This window comes from Bacillus rossius, assembly GCF_032445375.1.
Source record: "Bacillus rossius redtenbacheri isolate Brsri chromosome 4 unlocalized genomic scaffold, Brsri_v3 Brsri_v3_scf4_1, whole genome shotgun sequence".
In the NCBI taxonomy this organism is placed as follows: Eukaryota; Metazoa; Arthropoda; class Insecta; order Phasmatodea; family Bacillidae; genus Bacillus; species Bacillus rossius.
This window is the reverse complement of record NW_026962010.1, coordinates 16,532,859-16,555,757: the sequence shown is the minus strand read 5'-3', so window position 1 is coordinate 16,555,757 and position 22,899 is coordinate 16,532,859. Positions and strand designations below refer to the sequence as shown.

The 22,899-nt window shown below is 34.6% G+C and overlaps 1 protein-coding gene across 3 annotated transcripts in view; it reads right to left on the bottom strand.

Moving 5' to 3' along the window:
- LOC134541583 (delta(14)-sterol reductase LBR-like) overlaps positions 1-22,899 on the bottom strand; it is a 101,272-nt gene that overhangs the window by 21,943 nt on the left and 56,430 nt on the right. For all 3 annotated transcript variants that reach the window (XM_063385109.1, XM_063385110.1, XM_063385111.1), the window contains exons 9-10: positions 17,017-17,144; positions 15,896-16,024 (exon numbers count right to left, since the gene is read on the bottom strand). In XM_063385109.1, the coding sequence (XP_063241179.1) occupies positions 15,896-16,024; positions 17,017-17,144 (257 nt within the window). The remainder of the gene's footprint in view (positions 1-15,895; positions 16,025-17,016; positions 17,145-22,899) is intronic.

The window sequence follows — 22,899 nt, the reverse complement described above, 5'->3', positions numbered from 1 at the left end:
CGCTGAAAGATCTGGATTGATTCTTGAAATTTACGAGTGACATGGGGCTGTGTTGTGTGGTCTAGGGCGGATGTTGATTTTATTAAATAGTAATATTTATATATACATCAAAAGGTACCAAAATGATTTATGTAATAGAATTTATTACTGAAGAGCAAATTTTGGGGCACTTTTTTTCTTTGTTAATTAAAAAATTTCGCTTAACTTTTGTTAAGAATATATTTATCTCATAGAAAAATTCATTTTCGTTTCACTTTCGCGAAACTTGATAAATTTTCTTTCACTTTCATTTCGTGTGGATAAAGTCACTTTCGCACATCCCTAGAATGTATTTATTTATGACATAATAAAATTAAAGAATATTATTGAAAAAAAAGGATGTTAAATCTTGAAATGTAAGGTTGGTACATGTTGCTAAGAAATAATGCGATCTGAAAGAATGCAGTACTACTACGAAAAATGAAAAGGGTACTCGAGGATTTTTAGGTTATGGCAGTCTCGTTTTTCAGTAATATCGGCCGAAAATTAACAAGTGTATCGGAAGTCGGCAGAAATGCCGATTCAACTAAATATTGGCAAAATCGGCTTCTTCAGTACAGCTCTACATTTGATGTAGTGATGGGATTTTCGATACTTTGATACCTCGATGCCTTCGATACTTGACGGTATCGCAAAGTATCGAGTATTGAAACTGTAAGTTCGATACATTTTTTTGATACCGGAATGCTTGTTCATTTGTATTGAATTAAGTTTTGAGTCGCCATCGTACAAAATACAACTAAGGTAGAACCTCGATGATACGTTCCCGTTTCATACATTTTCCAGTGTCATACGCCGATTACCATATTTACCCGAATATAAGACATTTTTTACCATAATTTATAATTCAAAACAAAGGGGTCGCCTTATATTCAGATACATTGATTTTTAGGTAAACATACTTATTTTAGGTCAATGTTTTCAGGTTGTGCAGTAGTTACTGGCTGCACATGTTATGACCGATGTTTTTGGAATGTTATAGTACAAGATGGCGCCCATCTTATCGATTATTTTCTTGTACAAAACATTAATGTAGGTTAAACAGTACTTATTTGCTGTGATTATTTTTTTTAAGTTAGATGAACGGTTCCGCGAGTTATGTTGTTTACATTTTAAATGCTGATGAAATGCCTGTATATTTTGATATGCCTTCAAATTATTCAGTGAATGCTGTTGTAACTAAAACAGTTAATGTGAAGACAAGTGGCAATGAGAAAATGAGGATAACAGTGATGCTTACAGTGTTAACTGATGGTAGAAAATTGTTCCCTTTTGTCATTCTTAACCGTAAAACTATGCCAAAAGAAAAATTGCCTTCTGGGTAATAGTGAGATGTCAAGAAAAAGGTTGTATGACAAGTGAGTTGATGCAAGACTGGTTAAAGGCAGTTTGGGATAAAAGGCCTGGGGCACTTTTAAAGAAGAAAGATGTTAGTGTTAGATGCATTCAATGGACATTTAACGCCAGAGGTTAAATCGTGTATTAAAGGTATGAACACCGACCTTGTTATTATTCCTGGAGGCATGACTTCAAAGCTGCAGGTATTAGATGTGTGTGTCAACAAACCATTTAAAGACAGTCTAAAGGTGCTGTACTCTGAATGGCTCTTGGCAGGCAACCATGCTCTAACACCAACAGGCAAAATCAGAAAACCAAGTATAGCATACTTGTGTCAGTGGATTAAGGCTGCATGGGGCACAATCTCATCGGAAGTGATCATCAAAAGCTTCAAGAAATGTTTCATTTCTAATGCATTGGATGGCAGTGAAGATAGTGTCATGTGGGAAGAAGATGCAATTGAAGCTGAAGTCGACAGCAGTGAAGATGACAACAATGAAGATGATGCATTAGCATAATGAAACTCTATAACAGTTTCCAACAGTTACAGTAGCAGCCATTTAGGTATTTATTTCTGTTTGTACATAAACTGTTAACAGTATTTCAAAAGTGGTGGTTGAAATCCTTTGTAACATTCATATTTTCAATTTTATATCTAATTTGTTAGCATGTGTTTAATACAATAGCATTTTTTTCCCTGAAAACATGAAGCTGTAGTTTGGGGGTCATCTTTATATTTGAGGTCGTCTTATATTCGGGTATATACGGTAATTATTTTGGTACCGCCAAAAGTACTACAGTGAAATTCCGTTACAACGTACTTCAGAATAACGTATCTTTCAGTTCAACGTATGATTTTAAATTCCAGCTCATAACACCAATGTAAACAATGTAAAAATATTTCACTTTAACGTTTAAAACGTATCCTACCTTTCAATACAACGACCATTCTTTTCCAGTTATCAGAAAAATTTTACATGATAGTTACTGATTTTGCGCAGGGGTTCTTTAATATAAATGTACATTATGATTAATTTTTATCACTTTCAAGAATCGTTAACAAGTATAAAACGTAAACAAACATTGTATCAACGATTCATAAAATCATAGTACAGTATAACGCGCCATTCGTCCTCCTCCATGGATCACACACTTAGTGCATGAGACGATCTAAACAATCGATTGCTGTCTCGCCCCTCTTCAAGAGAATTGTTTTTAGCTGCGCCATCTTTTGGTTATTTATAAACAACGTTTTAAAAGTTTCAATTACCGCAGATACAAACGTTAAATAAAAATTATATTTTAAATTATATACAAAATAGAAAATCACATAATGTTAATTTATGCAGGTTAATTTTTGAACTGTTTGGTGTCACAACATGGCCGACAAGCTTTGTTTTGCCAAGGTCGGATTGTTGCCTGGCACAGCCATGCTATCGACGCACGCTACTAGTGCGGAGCTATGGTTATATACAGGGATAGATTTTAAGGATTTAACTGGACTGTCCAACGGACAGGTATAATTGGACACTTACCTGTCCGTAGCTAATTTCACCTGTCCAGCTTACGTTAAAAAAATTACTAGTTATAAACTTGATATATGCTTAAGAACATCACTGTACTCAAAACAAGTCAGTTTTACACTATTTTAATATTAATAATGGAGTTTTAAATATTGATTTAAGTGTTTTGCACAAACCACTGGTTTAATGTGTCAGAACTACTATCAGATTAACTGTCATCACATGCATCTTCCTCATCTTGCTGCAGCCTAGCTACGCACTTTCTGTATGGGGGCTGAAATAGTCTGCGCTTTCTCTTACCATGATTAAACCAAATTTCAATAGCCGGGGTAGGATCAAAATCACAGACACCACTTGATTTCATCTGGATACGCATCAATGATGATAATGTATCATCAAGTTTCTTGCGCCAGTCCGTTTTGGTAGACTTCATCAAAGAAAATCCTCTTTCACAATCTACTGTGTGAGCAGGCAGAGACAACACAAGATCCACGAGTGAAAGAATATTAACAAATTTTTTCTTGTGTATTGTGTTTATTTCCCCCCAACTGGCTTTGTACACAAGAGTACAATCCTGGTGAACAACAATTTTCAGAGCTATCCATTCTGGCTCCACCATTTCACACTGAACATTATTGTTCACAAGGTATCTTGAAAAAGTCTAATAAATTGATGAACGCCGGCTGCACGCACAAAAAAGGATGACTCATTGTCCCATTACGCTTGTTGTCCCGTTATGCTTTGTCTCGTTATGCTCAACGTACGCTTGTGCTGCATCTATCTCTCTTCCACTCAATTAGAACAACCATCAATTTGACTTTTTCGAGGCACATTAAACTTGAAACACTCCCATTCGTTTCCTATTTTTCCTATCGTCCTATCCTTAACAGAATAACACAGATTGGAAGAAGTTAAATAACAAACATGTAATAAAGTTAAAGTTAAAATAATCTGTTCGTTTAAGTAATAAACATATTTGAATTAATGAGTGCAATTAAAAGTAAATTTATCAATTAAATTGTAGATTTAATTTCACTCCTTTTTATCCATACAAAATAGTGATAAGTCAATAAAAATGATTCAATTTTATTCTTAAAAGTATGCAATCATTTCAAAAATGTTTTGCTATGACGTCACGTTAAACTATCGTCCGTAAACCTACTTTACAGACAACCAAAATTTTTTTTTCGGCGGCTTTGAAGCGCCACTTACAAATCGCCACATTGCTGCACAAACTACTCTAATGTATAATATTAAAATATTGAGCGCCTTTGCATCGTAAACACCTGTCAAAATAGACACGTTAATTGTTTAGGGTGCCAGTTCTCACGTGAGTTATCACTGCCACATGGCTGCACGCGCGCACACACACACACACACTCTTTCGCCTCTCTGGCTGGTTTATTTTTATATTTCCCCATCTCCCCCTTCTACAACAGCCTTGCTAGCGCCGCGCCTCGGTGGAAGTCGTAGAAGAGAAAGGGAGGGATCAAGAACGCGGAGTAGAATAACTGCGCTGTAAAAAACTCCCGGAAGGGTCGCACCATACTTTATTACTCAATAAATCGGCATAAAATGTGCAACCCTTGACCCTTATGCGGGTAAATACGGTACTCTTGACGGACTTATGTGGGCTACTGAATGTTACGTTGAAATTTAATAGTAACCTGTCCCCCCGGACAGGCACGTTTCGTTATATACCTGTCCGGACGGAAATTTGCCTGTCTCGGACAGGCGGACAGGCGTTAAAGTCGAACCCTGGTTATATATGGATGAGAGGTTTGTTTACATTTGACGTGGCACGAGGAAAACAATATTGTTGATTGAATATTTTAATCAGGATGGATGGCCAAAAAGATAAAAAGAAACGCAAGCAGTTTACTTTGAAGGAAAATGTGGAAGTTTTAAAAGAAGTTGACAAACGCAGGAAAAATGCAGATGTGACATGGTCGTTTGGTTTGGTTCCCACTACACTGTCAACAATAATAAAAGATAGCGAAAAAATTATTAAACTGTATCAACAGTCATCTTTATCTGCTGGTCGCAAGAGACTTCGCCTAGGAGATGACGAGGGATTTCTATCCCAATAAATGTACATATCTGCAAAATAGTCTAACCCATTTGTCATTTTGTATATACAGTAGAACCCGTTTATAGTGAACCCGCCTATAATGAATTCCCGTTTATTGTGAATTTCCGTCTCAGTCCCGGCAAAATGATGTGGGGTTATATATTAATTTATTGGATACAGCGCACAACTTTTGTCAATGTTGATACGTTTTCCCGTGTACCACGAACAAATTTTGCCTACATAATGCACATTTATCTCAAATATTTTCATATAATTACAAGTTTTTTTCACAAAACGTCTATTCTGGATCACATTGAAATTTTTCTCCGCAATACGCTACTCGATTGTCCACTGATCATATTATAAACAAGTCATATTCGAGTGGCTTCGGTAGGCTTCGTGTAGCCAAAAATGGTGATCAGTTTGGTGAAAATAAAAAATAGTTTTCCCTGCATAGTTAAAGAATGGACGAACACGTGTACATTTAATATGTTATCAAAACTAAACATAAATTATCGCCACACAAATACGTATGTACATAATAGCAGCAAATTCAATATTTTCATGTCTCATTTTTATCTGTCACGTTTCGGACATTTTGATCGAGTAAGGTTCGTAAGACTACCACTAGATAGAACTCTGTGGACTACATTTTTCCATAGAAAGTGAGAAAATTTCGTTCCAGCTTTAGCAACTGCGATACTAAATGATACGTAGTGATCTTTGATGCGCCAGACTCGTTATTTTTCGTTTATTTACTTTTGACGGTAAAAAGAATTTCGTGTCATTAAGCTGCAAATGTGCTTCAATAAGAAATACATACATAAGAAAAAGTGAAAAACGCGGTAAAAACGTAAGGCATTATCTGTGCGAGATAAACTGGACATTATTGAAAAGGTAGACTCCAACCCCACTGCCCGCACGTGTTAATAGCAAAGGAACTGGTAATTGCAACATCCACATTAAGTAGGTACAATATTTAACAAGCTGAACAATCTTCTTTCTCGAGTTGCGAAAACGTCACAGAGTTTTAAATGCCTGAAAAAAGGATAATACGCCGATGTCCAAGAACCATTAGGTAATAGAAAAATTGTACATGTGTAGTTCATTAAAAATAATATCTGCATTTGCTCATAAAACTGTTGCTTTGAGTATTTTCATTCGTTCTTTTCTTGGCTTAGGCCTATGTGTAGTTAAGATTTTGCTTTTGAGTATGTATTGCCAATATAAAAGTTTTCCCAGATATAAAGTTTCCCCTCTATAGTGAACATATAAACAAATACTGTAGAGGGAGAATACAGGACAGCTCGCTCGTTTTCGCGAGAAACCGACGGTGCTGCGCTCTCGCGGCTCGGCGTGATGACTCCCCTAGCTGCCGCGACCACGGCCGCGCCAATGAAAACCTCTGAAACTAAACTCGCTGAAGTACAAAGAGTAACCGTCAGAATTGAAAGGAATTATTATTATTAATTTTTTTTTAAATTCTATTGCCTTATATAAACGTAAAAATTTTCCCCAAGTAAAAATATTTCTCTTAGAAAAACAACTATCGTGAGTCGTAATATTGAGAAACCCACTGAAATCGAAATGTGTGACGAATGCTTCAAAATTTTTGTATACAAATATTTTTATGTCATAATCAATTGTTTTATAAAAGGTGTAAACGATCAATGTGGGAGAACCCGGAGTAAAGAAAACAAAAAAGCAAAAAAAGTCATGCACATGTAAATTGTATGGAATATATAGCATAGCAGTGGTTATAAGGTATGATCGGGGAAAATAAACTTCTTGCTACCTATTTAGGTACAGCTGGATAAACTTTTACAAGCATATTCGTCTCTTGTATATTATTTGCCTTTTTCATTTACAATGTAAGTGAATCTTGTAAAACTAGTTCTAGCTCTGGTATCATTGTAATAATGCATTTATTTAAATATTATTATTTTAAAGTAACGAGGTATTAATACATATTTAATATTTATGGTAGCTTAAGATGGTGCAATTGTAAGTTCTAATTTAAGGATTATATTGTTTATTTACATTGTGTCAAACGCTATGTACTTCTACATATTTATGTCATACTGAAATTATGTATTTTTTCATCTCCCTTTAATTTTTAATATTATTTAAATGTCCATGTTATTTAATTTCATAATATCGTACTCAAATCTCTGTTAACTGTACATATACAGTAGAATACCGGTACAACGTACCTCATTATAAAGTATATTTCACTTTAACGTATTTTTTTTAAGTCCCCGCCAAAAATCGTATCTTCACCATGCAAAATGGTTTCAGTTTAAAGTATCATATTTTCACTATAACGTATAAATTCTACTCGTAGCGTGGCATTACTACACCAAAATTTACTTAAACTGGTAAATAAATTTCCAGCTAAATGATTAATGTTGTAGAACAAACATACACAAATACCACCACAACGTATTATCTAACCTCTAAACCCTGAAAACAAAGTTACAAACAGTTGCGCGCACTACCATAGATTATACCATACGTAGTATGCGACGTGAGCAACACAACACCATTCGATACATCGAAACATGGAATTTTGAGAGTAGTATTAATTATTTAGACAATAGTGTTATGCTACGCTAATATACTGTTTGACGTCTGTGCCGGGATATTTTATTGTTATTGTTGAGTTTATTTTCAGGTTACGTTATTTAGACACCGCATTGTATTTGTGCTGCAAAATGAGATAAATGGAGATAAAAAGAAACGAAAGCAATTCACGCTTAAGGAAAAAGTGGAAATACTCAGAGAACTAGACAAAGGAAAAAAGCAAGTCGCAGTTGCGAAGACATAATATGAGATAGAACATTTAGTTCAACAGAGCATCATTCAAGCTCAAAAACAAACTGAAATAACACATTTTTTAAAAGTAACTAAACTTAAATTATACATACACACCAATGTTTAAACTGAAGTCAGATGTTGGCTAAAAAATAATGTATCTTACAATATCGCTATTTTTGTATTTTTTAATTTTTTTTTTTCTCTTTGTAAAGATGATATGTATGTATGTTTCAGTACTAAGTACTTTCAGTACTAAGTACAAAAACTTGAGGTCCCTGTAAGTACTTAGTACTGAGATTCCACTGTAATTATTATATACGTATTATACACTATATGAACAACTGTACTCATTATATTGCACATATTCATAAAAACAACTTTTAACCAATAGGCTGTTGAACAATAGAAAATCAATAGTATTTAATGGCTAAAAAATTTGTGTAATTTAATTTATTAATTAGATAATTTCCTAAATGAACGATGATTAGCAATAGAATGCTTTGAAAATTTTTACTTCAATTTTCCTCGAAAATATGCTGTTCATTGTTAACTATTTTTTACATCGAAAGCAACAAACTTTTCAGCAAATAAATTTAAATCTGCATGACCGCAAAGAATACGAGGGTCAACACAATTTTTTTCAAAAGAATCTGTTGATTAGTCTCGGTGCAATGACGAGTTGAATTTAATACATTTTAGGTTGGAATGCATGGCCATGGGTGCTGTTATCACGCCGAGCCGCTAGGTAGCAGCGCTGACGCTCTTTGCCCGCGCGGCTGTGCTATTAGTACAGAGCTGTTCTGTATTCTCCCTCTACAGTATTTGATATAAACTACTCCCTTCAGATTCATTATAACAGGGTTCTACTGTATGTAGGCCTAGAATTTAGGCTACTGTATTAAGTTCAGTAATTTTTTTTAAATTCTTGTTGTTTTACAAATATTTGCTTCCAAGCTAATGTAACATTTGATCCCCTACTACTTTATTTTTAAAAATTCAAAAATACTACGTTTTAAAGGTAACTTTCAGAATAAAGTACTTTCATTACTAAGTACAGTAGAATCTCGTTATAGCGAGCACGGTAATAGACAGAACACGGCTACAACGAGGTATTTTTGAGGAATTTACGGCGTGATCGCTTGTAGCGCGCTTTTGTTACTTGTCTGCTTTATCTCCACTCCTCTCGCTCGCCACTAGACATCTTGCCGTTGACGCGTCACATTCTTCAGCCGTGCAGTCGCCACCTAAGTGCGTGGCTTAAAAATAGAATCCCATCCTTTCTTTCTTTTATCAAACTTCCGTTAGTTATCTGTGCCGTGTGTAGACAAAGTTTGAGATTGGAACAGAAACAACGTAAGAAAGTATTTTTTACAAATTAGAAATATGTATGTTTTTGTTTTTATAATCGCGTATTTTCACGTTTTTTTTTTTGGTTATCTTAAAAGAGATAATATCAAAAAGCCGCTCTAATGAAATTTAATTGTTTCTTGGTTAACAAAAACTATTAATTATCAAATATTGTTAATTGTTTATACAGTAGAACCCCTATCATACACTTTTCAACGGAGGGCACAAAAATGGTGTATGATGCGGGAAAGTGTATGAAAAGGGAATGGCAATAATAACATTTTTTTTCCAATCTAGCATACCAGCACAATGTCTGATTAAACTTAAATACATAATGTGTAAATAATTGCATTATATTAATGAAAGATATGAATTCATCATTATATATACATATAATAAAACCACCAGAAATGTAAAATGCAGACCATAACCAAGTAAAGCAGTCCTTTCTTGGAGGGGGGGAAAAGTCACCAAGCCTAAATTAGAAATTAAAAAATTAGGCTATTGTAAAAAGAAAATCAGAAATTTTTGCTTGTTTGTTTCATTTTACAAACAACTTTATGCAACAGAACAATTTTCAATAAAATTTTAACTTGAGAAACGTACAATACAAAACAATCCGATCGTAAGAAAACAATAACAAACGGCTATATTCAGTTCAAAGATTAATGAATGCACAAAATATGAGATCCGTGCCTTGGTAAAGCACGTTGACCATTTTCATAATCATTGCTAGTTTGCGCCACTAGTCTCGCTCGGTGCTGGCCATAGATACTAGTAGCGAGGTGCACAGTCTTCCTGATACTATCCATATCTATGGTGCGAAAAAGTTATTTTTTTACGTTTGCAAAGGTAAACAATGAACGTTTTTCAAAATAAAAGAATAAACCGTATTTTTTCAGGACGAATGTAACAAAAAAATTTGTGAATTTTAGGACTTTTCCGCTTTGTAAAAACGTATGAAACGGGAAATTCATTATTTTATAAGTGTATGTTCCGGGAAAGTAAACCATTGTAAATATATTACTTTCGGCGGGACCAAAATTAATCGGCGTATGACACGGGAAAATGTATGAAACGGGAACGTATCATCGAGGTTCTACTGTATTCTATTTATTATTATTTACGCGACGTCATACTGTACGCGTACGCAATACGACTGGATTCGTTGCTGCAACATAACATAGCATGTTATGCGGTATCAGAAGTAACGAGTAACGTAACGATAGTAACGAGTACTAATTGTTATAGTAACAAATACATACGGTTACGCATTTTTTCGTTACTTTTACACCTCTAGTCGGCACTGCCGTATTTATTTCCGAATCGTTAGGGCAGTTTTCTTGTAACTTTTGTTTCGGTCAGTTGTTGGGGTATCTGTTCGAGAAAGGGGTGGTGATGGTTTGAGTTTAATCTCAAATTTATTTTCTAAAAAAGTTGACAGGTTTCTTTAAATGAAAAAAGTATAGTTTTCCAGCGACTATTACGTTTGAGGCGTACGTGCGTTGCCGCAGCCGCACTCCTGCTTTTTTGTAAGGAATTAAATCGTCGCGCTACACTAGCACCACCTGTTAGCAACATCCCGAACCAACATGGCCGCCAGCAGACAGCCCGCGTCGGCAATAGATAGCAGGACAATGCTGCGTCGGCCGCGGGCTGAGATGCTATACTTACGTGGCTTGATAGGGTATTCTGGTTATTTTGACGCAGTCGGTGATCACATCCGTACTTATTTGGTATCGTTTTAAAGAGAATTAACACATCTTCTCACAGAAATAAAGATTTCGTTATTATAACCTGTTATTTTCCAATTATAGAGGTTTAAACACAATTTTTATGCTATTTTCGGTTAATTTTTATTTTTTGGGGGCCAAAATTTGTCCAATTCGGTTATAGCAAGGACACGGTTATAGCGAGGATCAAACCCGGAACCGTGACACCTCGCTATAACGGGACTCTAGTGTATGTATAAAAGTTGAGGCTTTATTGATGTATAGGGATGTGCGAAAGTGACTTTATCCACACGAAATGAAAGTTAAAGAAAATTTATCAAGTTTCGCGAAAGTGAAACGAAAATGAATTTTTCTATGAGATAAATATATTCTTAACAAAAGTTAAGCGAAATTTTTTAATTAACAAAGAAAAAAAGTGCCCCAAAATTTGCTCTTCAGTAATAAATTCTATTACATAAATCATTTTGGTACCTTTTGATGTATATATAAATATTACTATTTAATAAAATCAACATCCGCCCTAGACCACACAACACAGCCCCATGTCACTCGTAAATTTCAAGAATCAATCCAGATCTTTCAGCGCACAGACTATTTCCTTTACAGTCGTAATGTCGCAGTCTATGATAATATATTTATCACGTGCATGGTACTGATGAAAAAATACGTGAATACTGCGGAACGGCCGCCATCTTGCACCACTGTCACACATGGCTAGCTCAGGAAGCTGTAAACTAGGCAATGGACATGGTCAAAACAAAACATAACAAATGGTTGCTGCCAAGTGGTCATTACATGCAGTGACTTGTTGACCTTTTTGTCTAATTGGCTGTATATTATGAGGATTTTATATGCCAGTCAGAGTATGTAAAATTTAAATAAAGCAGACGACAATGTTTTTGTTTGGCTGTGCGCGAATAAAAGTAGGTACGTTCTTTGTTTATGTGTATACGGTAAATACTAAATAGTGTACTAACAGTTCTGGAATGTATGTTTTACGAATATAGTACCTACACTACTGTTTGAAAGCAAATGAATCAGGTAATTTTTCAAATATTGCATGATTTTGTTTTGATACCTAGGCCTACTGTAATCACGGTTGAATTTTGTTTACTTTATCTGCCATGTTTGTTCAAATTATGATTTTACCGTATTTTCATTAACGTGAGTTTTTTTCATCACCACGTAAATTAATCTTAATGGAAATCTTTTTTCTAATTAATGTCTTTATATGATTTGCATATGTTATTACATTATTAGTAATAACAAGCAAATCATATAAAGACATTACAGTAGAATCTCAGTGCTAAGTACTTACAGGTACCTCAAGTTTTTGTACTTAGCACTGAAACATGCATACATATCTTTACAAAGAGAAAAAAAAATATAAAAAAATAGCTACAGGAGAGCCGCAATGCTATATGTATTCGCAACTGCGACTTGCTTTTTTCCCCGTGTCTAGTTCTCTGGGTATATCCACTTTTTCCTTAAGCGTGAATTGCTTTCGTTTCTTTTTATCTCCAGGATCATTCATATTGTAGCACAAATACAATGCGGTGTTTAAATAACGTAACCTGAAAATAAACTCAACAATAACAATAAACAATCCCGGCACAGACATCAAACAGTATTTTTAGCGTAGCGTAACACTTTTGTCTAAATAATTAATACTTCTCTCTAACCTCCGTCTTTCGATGTATCGAATGGTGTTGTGTTGCTCACGTCGCATACTACGTACGGTATAATCTATGGTTGTGCGCGCAACTGTTTGTTAACTTTGTTTTGAGAATTTAGAGGTTAGAAAATACGTTGCGTTGGTATTTGTGTATCTTTGTTCTACTACATTAATCAGTTAGCTGGAAATTTATTTACCAGTTTAAGTAAATTTTGTTGTAGTAATGCCACGCTACTAGTAGAATTTATACGTTATAGTGAAAATGATACTTTAAACTGAAACCGTTTTGCATGGCGAAGATACGATTTTTGGCGGGACTTAAAAAAAAATTCGTTAAGTGAAATATACTTTATAATAAGGAACGTTATTGTACCGGTATTATACTGTACATTTTTATTAAATTACGATTTCTTTTTCAACTAGAACAAACGAACTTCGGTAAGCTATTGAACTTTCGTTTGGCTCGAAATATTTCGCTAAAAACGAACTTCGACAGATGAAATTCTTACCGAAATCGAAAATGAAAGTAGCAAAATTTCGATTTCGGTATCGGTATACCGAACATTCGCACAACCCTATTGATGTACTTTATAACGAGATTCTACTGTATATTACAATGGTTTACTTTCCTGGAACATACACTTATAAAATCATTCATTTCCCTTTTCATACCTTTTTTCGAAGCGGAAAAGTCGTAAAATTCACAAATTTTTTTGTTATATTCCTCCTGATAAACCACGTTTTAATGCTTTTATTTTGAAAAACGTTCATTGTTTACCTTTGCAAACGTAAGAAAATAACTTTATCGCACCATAGATATGGATAGTATCAGGAAGACTGTGCACTTATCTAGTAGCATCTATGGCCAGCACCAAGCGAGACTAGTGGCGCAAACTAGCAATGATTATGAAAATGGTGCATGCGCTTTACCAAGGCACGGATCTCATATTTTGTGCATTCATTTGTCTTTGAACTGAATATACCCGTTTGTTATTGTTTTCTTACGATCGGATTGTTTTGTATATTACGTTTCTCAAGTTAAAATTTTATTGAAAATTGTTCTGTTGCATAAAGTTGTTTGTAAAATGAAACAAACAAGGAAAAATTTCTGATTTTCTTTTTAATATAGCCTAATTTTTTTTATTTCTAATTTAGGCTTGGTGACTTTTCCCTCCTTCCAAGAAAGGACTTATAACATGTTGTAAGATCACTGTTTCTCATGTCAGCTTTACTTGATTATGGACTGTATTTTACATTTCTGGTGGTTTTATTATATGTATATATAATGATGAATTCATATCTTTCATTAATATAATGCATTTATTTACACATTATGTATTTAAGTTTAATCTGACATTGTGCTGGTATGCTAGATTGAAAAAAAAAAATTATTATTTCCATTTCCTTTTCATACACCATTTTTGTGCCCTCTGTTGAAAAATGTATGACAGGGGTTCTACTGTACTAGAACAGCTTATTAGCCGTAATTATGATAACCGATAGGCTTACATCAGAATAAATTATAATTATATAAGTGGTTACTGCAACTTGCCAATAGTAAACAAACGGTAAAGTAAGGTTAAGTTTTTGTTTCGTGTTCAAGAAGTTACGTTTTTCGTACGTAACACTTCTGACATTGAATTCACAGGAAATTTGAAAAAAAAAAAAAAAAATTGTAGAAATATCGAGCACTTAAAATTCACATTAATTGACTCCACTCGCAATCCGTCGCAATAATAACAATAACACGCCAATAACAGTCAACATCATAGAGTAAGTACGTGTCTAGTCTCTCGTGTATGGTAAGTACCAGAGATTTGTATCAATATTATGAATGTTTTCAATTGCCGCGGTCGTATAGTGACGTAAATTGGCGCCACCAGCGCGAACTCTCATTATTTGTGGCAATTTTATTTAAGAGAGTGCTATCTTTATTTACATTTGATCGCGGTAAAAAAAGGGTACTGGAAAATAAAGGGCTAACTCTCTTGAAGATAGTTTGTATTTTGCTTTTTTTTAATATTGATTTTTATACTCAAGTCTTTAAAGTTATTTGCAGTTGGTATTTTTGTAATAAAGAGGGAATTTATATATTTTAAAACTAATTTATGTTATTTGTAACAATTGTTACTTAATGGGAAAATATTTTTCCCTGGAGTATCGAAAGTATTGAAAGTATCGAACTGAAAAAACAATACAGAATCGAGTATCGAAAGTGTGGTATCGTCCCACCTCTAATTTGTTGACATGAGTAAACATATTTCAGACTTCAGGATATTGGAAAAAAACTTTATTTCCATGTAGGTTTATTGTGCGTATGTTTTTTTTTTGCAAGTGTAAATTGAATTAAGTAAAATGCTTTTATTTTTATTACTTACAATTGATTAAACTTTAATGACAAGTTACAGATATTTATGACACTAATTTTGAGGTTAAGCAATTTTACTAAAGCATTCCAGCCAAGCAGGTTGCCAGCGAGAGACGCTTCTCTTTTGCTGGAAACACTATCTCCAGTCGTAGAGCTAATTTAACTCCTGAACGTGCAGAACAAATTATTTTTCTGTATGATAGATTAAAGAACAGAATTTAATACTCTATGACAATCTCTCTCAGAATTTTTGTGAAGAAAAGTGGAAATGTTTAAACAATGTGAATGTACTTTTCAAACAACATGATTTTTGGTGCTAAGTTTGTTGAAGCTAAGTAAGGACTCCAGAAAAATTGACAAGGATGAAATTATTCCAAAGATATGTTACATTTACACAAACATATACTTGTAAACTGTGGTTATGTTAGTTGAATGATATCAGTTACTAATGAACCAATGGAAACAGGTTAGATTCAATGGCAAAAATGTTTTTTTTTTCCTAGCAGTGCAAAATGTAAATGCACTCAGTAAATAGTTACCAAAAATTAATAAGCCCACTTCATTTTAATACTTTATTCAAACATTATACTAAGTTTAAGGTAAAAATAATTTCCCAAAAGTGTAACTGTACCACAAAAGCTCGAGCTTCGAGAACTTTCAAGTAGGCTCGCTCGAGCTCGGCTCAAAGTAAAATTCTTAGGCTCGCAGACCTCTAATGTAGGCCTATCTATTTAGTAGGCTAACAATGATAATGTTTTCTTTTTTTATTTCCATATTTTTCTCAAAAATTCTCACATTTTATTACTCCATCACAGTAAATTTATGTGCAATAAACTTAAAAAAAAAAAAAAAACTCCAACTCGACTTCATACTCGCGAGTATTTTAGCAAACTCGCTCGAGCTCGACTCGAAGTGAAAATCCTCTGCTCGCAGACCCCTAATATTTGCATAAATTAACCAAGCTAATTCAGAATCCAGGCTCACCACAGGTGCCAGCCATGGCGAAGTGCATCACCAGGTCGCCCAGGTAGTTGGGGTGTCGTACGAACCCCCAGTAGCTGGACACCAGCAGCTTGCGAGCCCGCGGCACAGAGGTCTGGATGGTCTCCAGATCTGGCGGCGAAACATCTCTCTCAACAACAAGTCAACCACTTCAGATATGTACCCACAGAGGCAGGTGACACAATAAGGATGACACCTAGAAAATGAATTTTATTCTAGCTAAAGTCATTTAAATACGTAACTATGTACTGGTCATCCACCAGTAAATAACTCTTTCACAACAGTACCTACATAACACAACAGATAAACTTTTTTGTATTACTCTGCCAACTTTTCAACTTTCTTAGCTTTTGTTATAGGTTTGTTGTGGTCAGAATATTTAAGCACTCATAACTTGGGGATTTGGCATTATATACATTATTGCATTTACTATCCATAAGGTAAAATAATATATTATGTTGAAAACAAAAAAATTTAGGAATACAAATTATAAGGTTTTTAGGATGTGCGAACATAATTATGTAAATACATATATTTTTCCAAATAACAAACTTAAGACTAGAAGAGAGACTACTTAAATTACTGTTAAATTTGTAACCAATAACATAATATTTTATAACTGTTACTGATAAATAATTATAACATACATACAATTATTATAAATGCAGGTATGTATGTGTTTTGCAATGCAGTTCCCATCACTACAGCATGCGCTGTGCCCATAACCATTACTAACACTTCAGAGTTTCACACACAGCAAACTGCTGTGGGTCAACACATCCAACAGCACAAAGGAGCTAATTGTGACATAATATAAACACTACCAACTGCTGTGGCAAAAGTACGAAAAATGGGACAAAATTAACTTCCTAACCATAAAGAACAAAAAATCCATTGTAAGATCTTTTATTTTATTCTGTCTTTATTATTGTACTTTCTTATAAATCAATATTTTTGGTAGTGAAATAGGGAAGCGAGAAGAAAGACATATTTGGATTTATGCAATGTGTCTATGCTGAAATATGTGAAGTTACAAATAACATTAACATGCACACTCTAAACCAACAAAAACAGTCATCGTAGTTATCAGTAGCAAAACTCACGAGCAATAGCAGGGTCCAAAGGGTTTCTCCTGAATTTGTCTTTCTGGGAATTGCTGAGTCGGTAGAGCAAAAACCCAGCCAAGAACACCACTGACAGCAACGCAAGGGCATAGTACGAGAGCTCTTGCCTGGAAAAGAACATTGAAGATTGCTTAGTAAAAAAACAAGTTTTCTTTTTAATTTTTATTGCATTAAGAGCAATAACTGTAAAAAAATACAGTGAAATCTCATTAAAACTTATCTGAAAACTCCCAAGTGAAATCTCATTACGACTTGTCTGAAAACTACCTTTTTTTTTTACTTGGATTTCATACGCCATGTAGATATTTTCTTTTCTCACTATGACTTAGTAAAGGTATATTTCAATAAATTTAATGCTATAGCTTTCTTGCATTTGTTGTTCTGTCACAAATATTTTAACAGATATTTACTAAGAGTATATAATGGGTGCAAAATGTGATGTAAGTGATATTACAACACTTTAAAGTAAGAATTTAGTTGCTTATGCCACTCGTAGAACTTACTTTTTTTTAAACTAAACATACACTCTCACACCTCAAGCTGACTAGCATCAATTTCTATATAACTAAAATACTTCTATTTAATTTAAATAGCTACTTACCTGTATTTTAGTTTAGTTAAAAACTCAATGTCATTAATGCTTCAAAGGATAAGACTAATATCATCACTCAAAAGGAAACTATAATATTTGTTAAGCCTGGGTGCCAAAGAAAATTTGATATATAAACACTAAGTTCAAATCAAACTACTGTTGGACTTTCAACTCAAAGAGACTATTAAAACTAAAGATGGGTCGATTCCATATTTTCTCGATTCCGATTCTGATTCCAAAAATGCTCCGATTCCAGGTCCTTTTCCGATTCCACCAAAAAAATTGCCATGTACCTAATCATTAAAGAACTTAAAGGAAAAATAAAATAAATGTACCATGATTCCAAACAAACTTCTATTTCAAGACAAAGTTTTTAATGCAATTCTAGTGAGAACTCAGCTGCTTGTATTATGATAATTAATTCATACGCAATACAAAGTTATAATTTCATCAATTTCTAGAAATGAGAATTCAGGTGTATTTACAAAACAAACTGAAATATTAAAACAGTATATAAATCAAAAATAGAATCTTATGGTACATTATGAATTTCACTGGAGTCCTCCAAAACAAGATAGGTCCTACTTATGTTGAGTCCGAAAATGTTTTAATAGATTGGTTGTGGTCTTTGTTGACCCATGAGATATTTTCGTGCTACAATAATTGCATATTGCAAATTATTCATCGAACGGGTAGATTGTAAAATGTTTCCACACTTCAGACATGATTTTTTATTTCTAATACACCATTTCACGTGTGTTTCTGCAAAAACCAGTTATATACATCACAGAAATACGTGTACTATACTATAGTAGAAATAAACTGACCTGATCTCTTGAAAAATAGTAATTTAAACCACGCGTGTTAATATAAACAAAAGTGAGGTTACAACATGTCATAAAGTATTCAATAATATGGAGGCTTTCGTGTTTCATCTCATGCAGTAAGTGCTCAGCCGCGTCAAAATGTACCAGCTATGTGTCAAGCAAACGAAAAAAAGTTAATTAATCAGACATACTAGTTAAATATATTATTATATTAAATAAAAATACAGTGATATATTATGTGTTTTAACCCAATTTTAACCATTTTAAAACTTCAAACAAAAGAAATTACGATAGATAGTATTGATTTTGTTATGTTGCACGCTCTGTTAGCTGTTTACAACGTTAAAGTATGGCGGACTCGGCTAGATGAGATGATGTATTCGTAATTTGTTTTTTTTTTTCCTTTCTTTACGTATTGTGTAATTCAACATGAAATAAGTTAAAACACGGTTATGATTCTAGAGTTTGGAAAACAAATATTTCATTTGATCCTAACGACTTTTATAATGTAATTGTATAAGCTGAAACTGCAACCAATATAAACGTGATATACGATAACTATTACGTAATTTACCGAATTTTGAAATCAAAGTGCAAGGTGAGTTACGTAAATATTGTGACAATAGTCTGGTCAAAATAAAACGTTAATTTTAGCAGGAATCGCTGGTTTCATTAGGGGAAAAACTTTTTTTTTCTTCTAAATTATTAAGAGTGCTTAGTACCATACTAAATACGATACGATTCCTTGAAACATGGCGGAAGAATCGACGGTTCCGATTCCTGGCAGAATCGGTGGGATCGAAGCACCGAAGAATAGACACGACCCATCCCTAATTAAAACCAATAAAAAAAAGTAGTTTGACTAAGTATTCTACAAAACAATGACAACTAGATATCAGCATATGCTATTCGAAGTCCATCCAAACAAAAAATTAGTTACAAAAAACTGAACGACATGTTAGTAATATGTTGATCACATGCACTTGACGGCATTACGGCATTACGGATGAACACACATTCAATTCAGATTAAAAGATTAAATCAGTTATGTGCGATACTGATCAAATATTACAAATTGACTTCATACAACTAGTTAGTGCAGTAAATAAGCAAGAGAAATTTAATAGATCACCTCTAGAATATAGTGAGAAACAGTAAAGAAGTTAATGTTAAAATATGGTCTCAAACATCTACAGTAAAACCTTTTTGTTGCGACCCCATTTATTGCGACCACCTCTCTATAACAACCTGATTTCGAGGAACCGTGAAAAAATTGCCGAAAATCCGAAGAAAATCGGACAGAAAATAAGTTTCTTGTGGTGAGTAGCGTGTTACTGCGTTTCTCTTGCCCAGTGCTGTACTGCGGTAGGCAGCGCATTCAGCGCTTTACAACCCCCATTCTACGTCCTTTTAACGGCAGGGTGCAGATAAAGGTTTTTGTGACAACGTGTGAACATGGTAGTCAGCCGCTCGTTCGCCCTTTCTCACCCTCTCCCCGTACTGTGCGCTGCGGCCGATCTCGAATGCTGCTTGTACTTGTTAACAATCACGTTATCTGCTTCATTTTAACGAGGAGTGTAAAAATATATTAAAACTAGAGATGGACGAGTTGAGGTTTTTTGGCTTCGAGTCGAGTCGAGCCGAGTTTAGCAATTCATATTTCGAGTCGAGTCGAGTTCGAGTCACAAAATTTTTGAAGAGGTCGAGTCAGTTCGAGTTTCATAATTTTATAATTTTTTGCGTCGAATATGATAAATAAAATATTACTACACCCATTGATATAAAAATTGTGTATCCAAGATGCATCTGCATTATTTAAATATTTTAAATGATTAATTAGCAAATCTTTATGTTATTTAAATATAAAAAACTAAGCTTTATTTCAACATGATTTCACAGTATCTTTAATGTAGCTATCCTAACCAAATCAACCGTCCACAATGTTTTAAAGTATTTATAATGTAGCTAACCTAACCTAATTGACCATAGTTATCATGAGTTGTCCAAAATAAACATTCACGGACACACTGCAAACGAAAAATATGGCGGCGTACAAATAAATACTGTTGCCTTGTTTATAGTATTTCCTTTTATCAACACCGCCATATTTATTTACATTGAACAAAAAAAAACGAAGATGTACGATCGGGAGTTTGGCTCTTTCGTCTGTGAAAAGAAGGCTTCCCGAGTTACGTAACTTTTTTTTTTCCGATCCACCGGCAGATCCCCACATGAACAAACAGCTCAAGGGATATAGGCCTTGTCACATTGTCACATTCTCAATGTAAATACACTTTCCGCGGCAAGATTATTCGCCCGGAACTTGTTACAACTACAAGAATATGAATATGTTTTTAAATAAATATTTCATGCATTTGATTTGGCGATCAGTAACTGATTGCCAAATAAAATGCATGAGCGTTGTTATTATTATATTTTATTCAAACAAAAAGAAAGTAATTTTATCCTAAACGTTATTGACACGCAGCGCTGCGTAGCGGATCACAGCTAAATTTAGTTCCAAAATGCAAGGCTGGTTGGCCTAAAGCTGGACTCCCAATCATCCGTTTCATCCGTCCGTCACCCGTCCGTCCGTCAATTTCGGTCCGTTATTTTCTCTCGGCAATTATTACCGACTCTCAACCATCCGCCATCCGCCCGTCCGTCACTATTCTAAAATATCAGTGCTACAACTTGCCGCCACGTACTTTCTCAATTGTAAGTAAACTTTTGGTGAAAATAATTTACTTGGGATAATTAACTTTTGTTTTTATTAATGTGATAATAAGTTTACAGGCAGGAACCGTGCTTTGACAAGTGGATTAAACGGGTGCAGTCTTAAAAATAGTATTAGTCATGCCAGCAATAAATAAAATTATGCTTCTTTTATTACTGCCTCAAAGGAAACAGAGAGAAGCTATTTCTATCCAGGCTTTTTACCTCAGTTGCTTATCCCGATAGTCTTTGCTATATATATTATACAAATGCTCCCTTTCCCGGACGTAATTTATCAGCATTTCTTCCGAAAAGCTCATTCTCATAAGCAATCTTTAACGTTATTATGACAATAATAATCGGTCAATACGACACAGCCTTCTATATATTGCAAATTTAAAAAATCGAACACTGTTTTCGGAAAGTCGTATTGAAGACGATCGACTTAACAAGGCGGTGGACCATCCGTTGGTCCGTCAAAAGCTAAAGTTTGGCAAGGTTTTGACGGACGGACGGATGGAATTTTTCGGGCCATCTGATTGGCTACAGGTCACGTGATTGACGGACGGACGGGTGACGGACGGATGAAACGGATGATTGGGAGTCCAGCTTAACACGCAGCCATTTTCACGCATCACGGCTTGGTGTTATTTACTAAATATTACAATATAATTATTTTATGTTTTTATGTTTAGGTTACGGAAATCTCTTGTTTATACGAGTTATTATAAACGGGGCACGATAAACGTGATGATTATTAATATATGTGCGTTTTGCAACAAATTTCTCTTCAGTGAAAATCCATTGACGTATTTTGTAAACAAATGCGGTACCGTATTTGAAGCAAGCACAGGATGAAAAACAAAATGAAAACAGTGCACGCTGTTTTCCAAGTATTTTCTTTATATAAAATGGTCATGTGACATAATTTTGTCCTATAAACTGTCGCCACTATCGACAAAATCACGTTACGACGTCACGTTCATAAATGAAGGTAGGCCTAGGTTTGGTTGCACTTGTACCTATTATAGCGCCGTAGCACGGTAGCGGGCAAGGTTAGGTTTGCACGGGATTTGTTTTGTTTAAAGGTCATTATCATTTCTTGCTGTATTAATGATTTGGCGAAAACGTTAAGACAACCTATAATAAAGTGCTATAATGTCACGATGCTGGTACTTAACTCGAAACGTGTTTCGAGTCTCGAACTTGATAAAATATGTGACTCGGTTTTCGAGTCGAGTCAATCTGACCCAACTCGGCTCGGCTCGACTCGATAAACCAAGACTCGACCCATCTCTAATTAAAACTGTCAGCAAATTGATAAAAGCTTTATGTGTCCGCAAAACACGGCATAACACTGGCCCGCCAGTTGTTTTCATTCAACACGTGGCTAAAGAACTTGCATGGATCAGGCTGAAAACATCCGGCAATACGTGTAGGTTATAAGGAATCTTGTTATGAATTGAGATGTTATGTTTTTCGAGTAGATATACACAGCGACCAACAGGATGCACGCCCGCCTCGACTTGTTTTAACTGCCGCAGTGATGTTTATTTTGACAGCTCAAGCAATTATCTTTTCCCGTGGGTTGACAGAAAAAGGTCGCTTCACCCAGCATAAAAAAAAGGCTACGCCACTTATTCCCCACGCAGGAAATACACTGGCTGCCTGCCGCCTGTCTCCCTCGCATTTATCTTTCGTCTATCATACCTAGAGGCACTGGAAAAT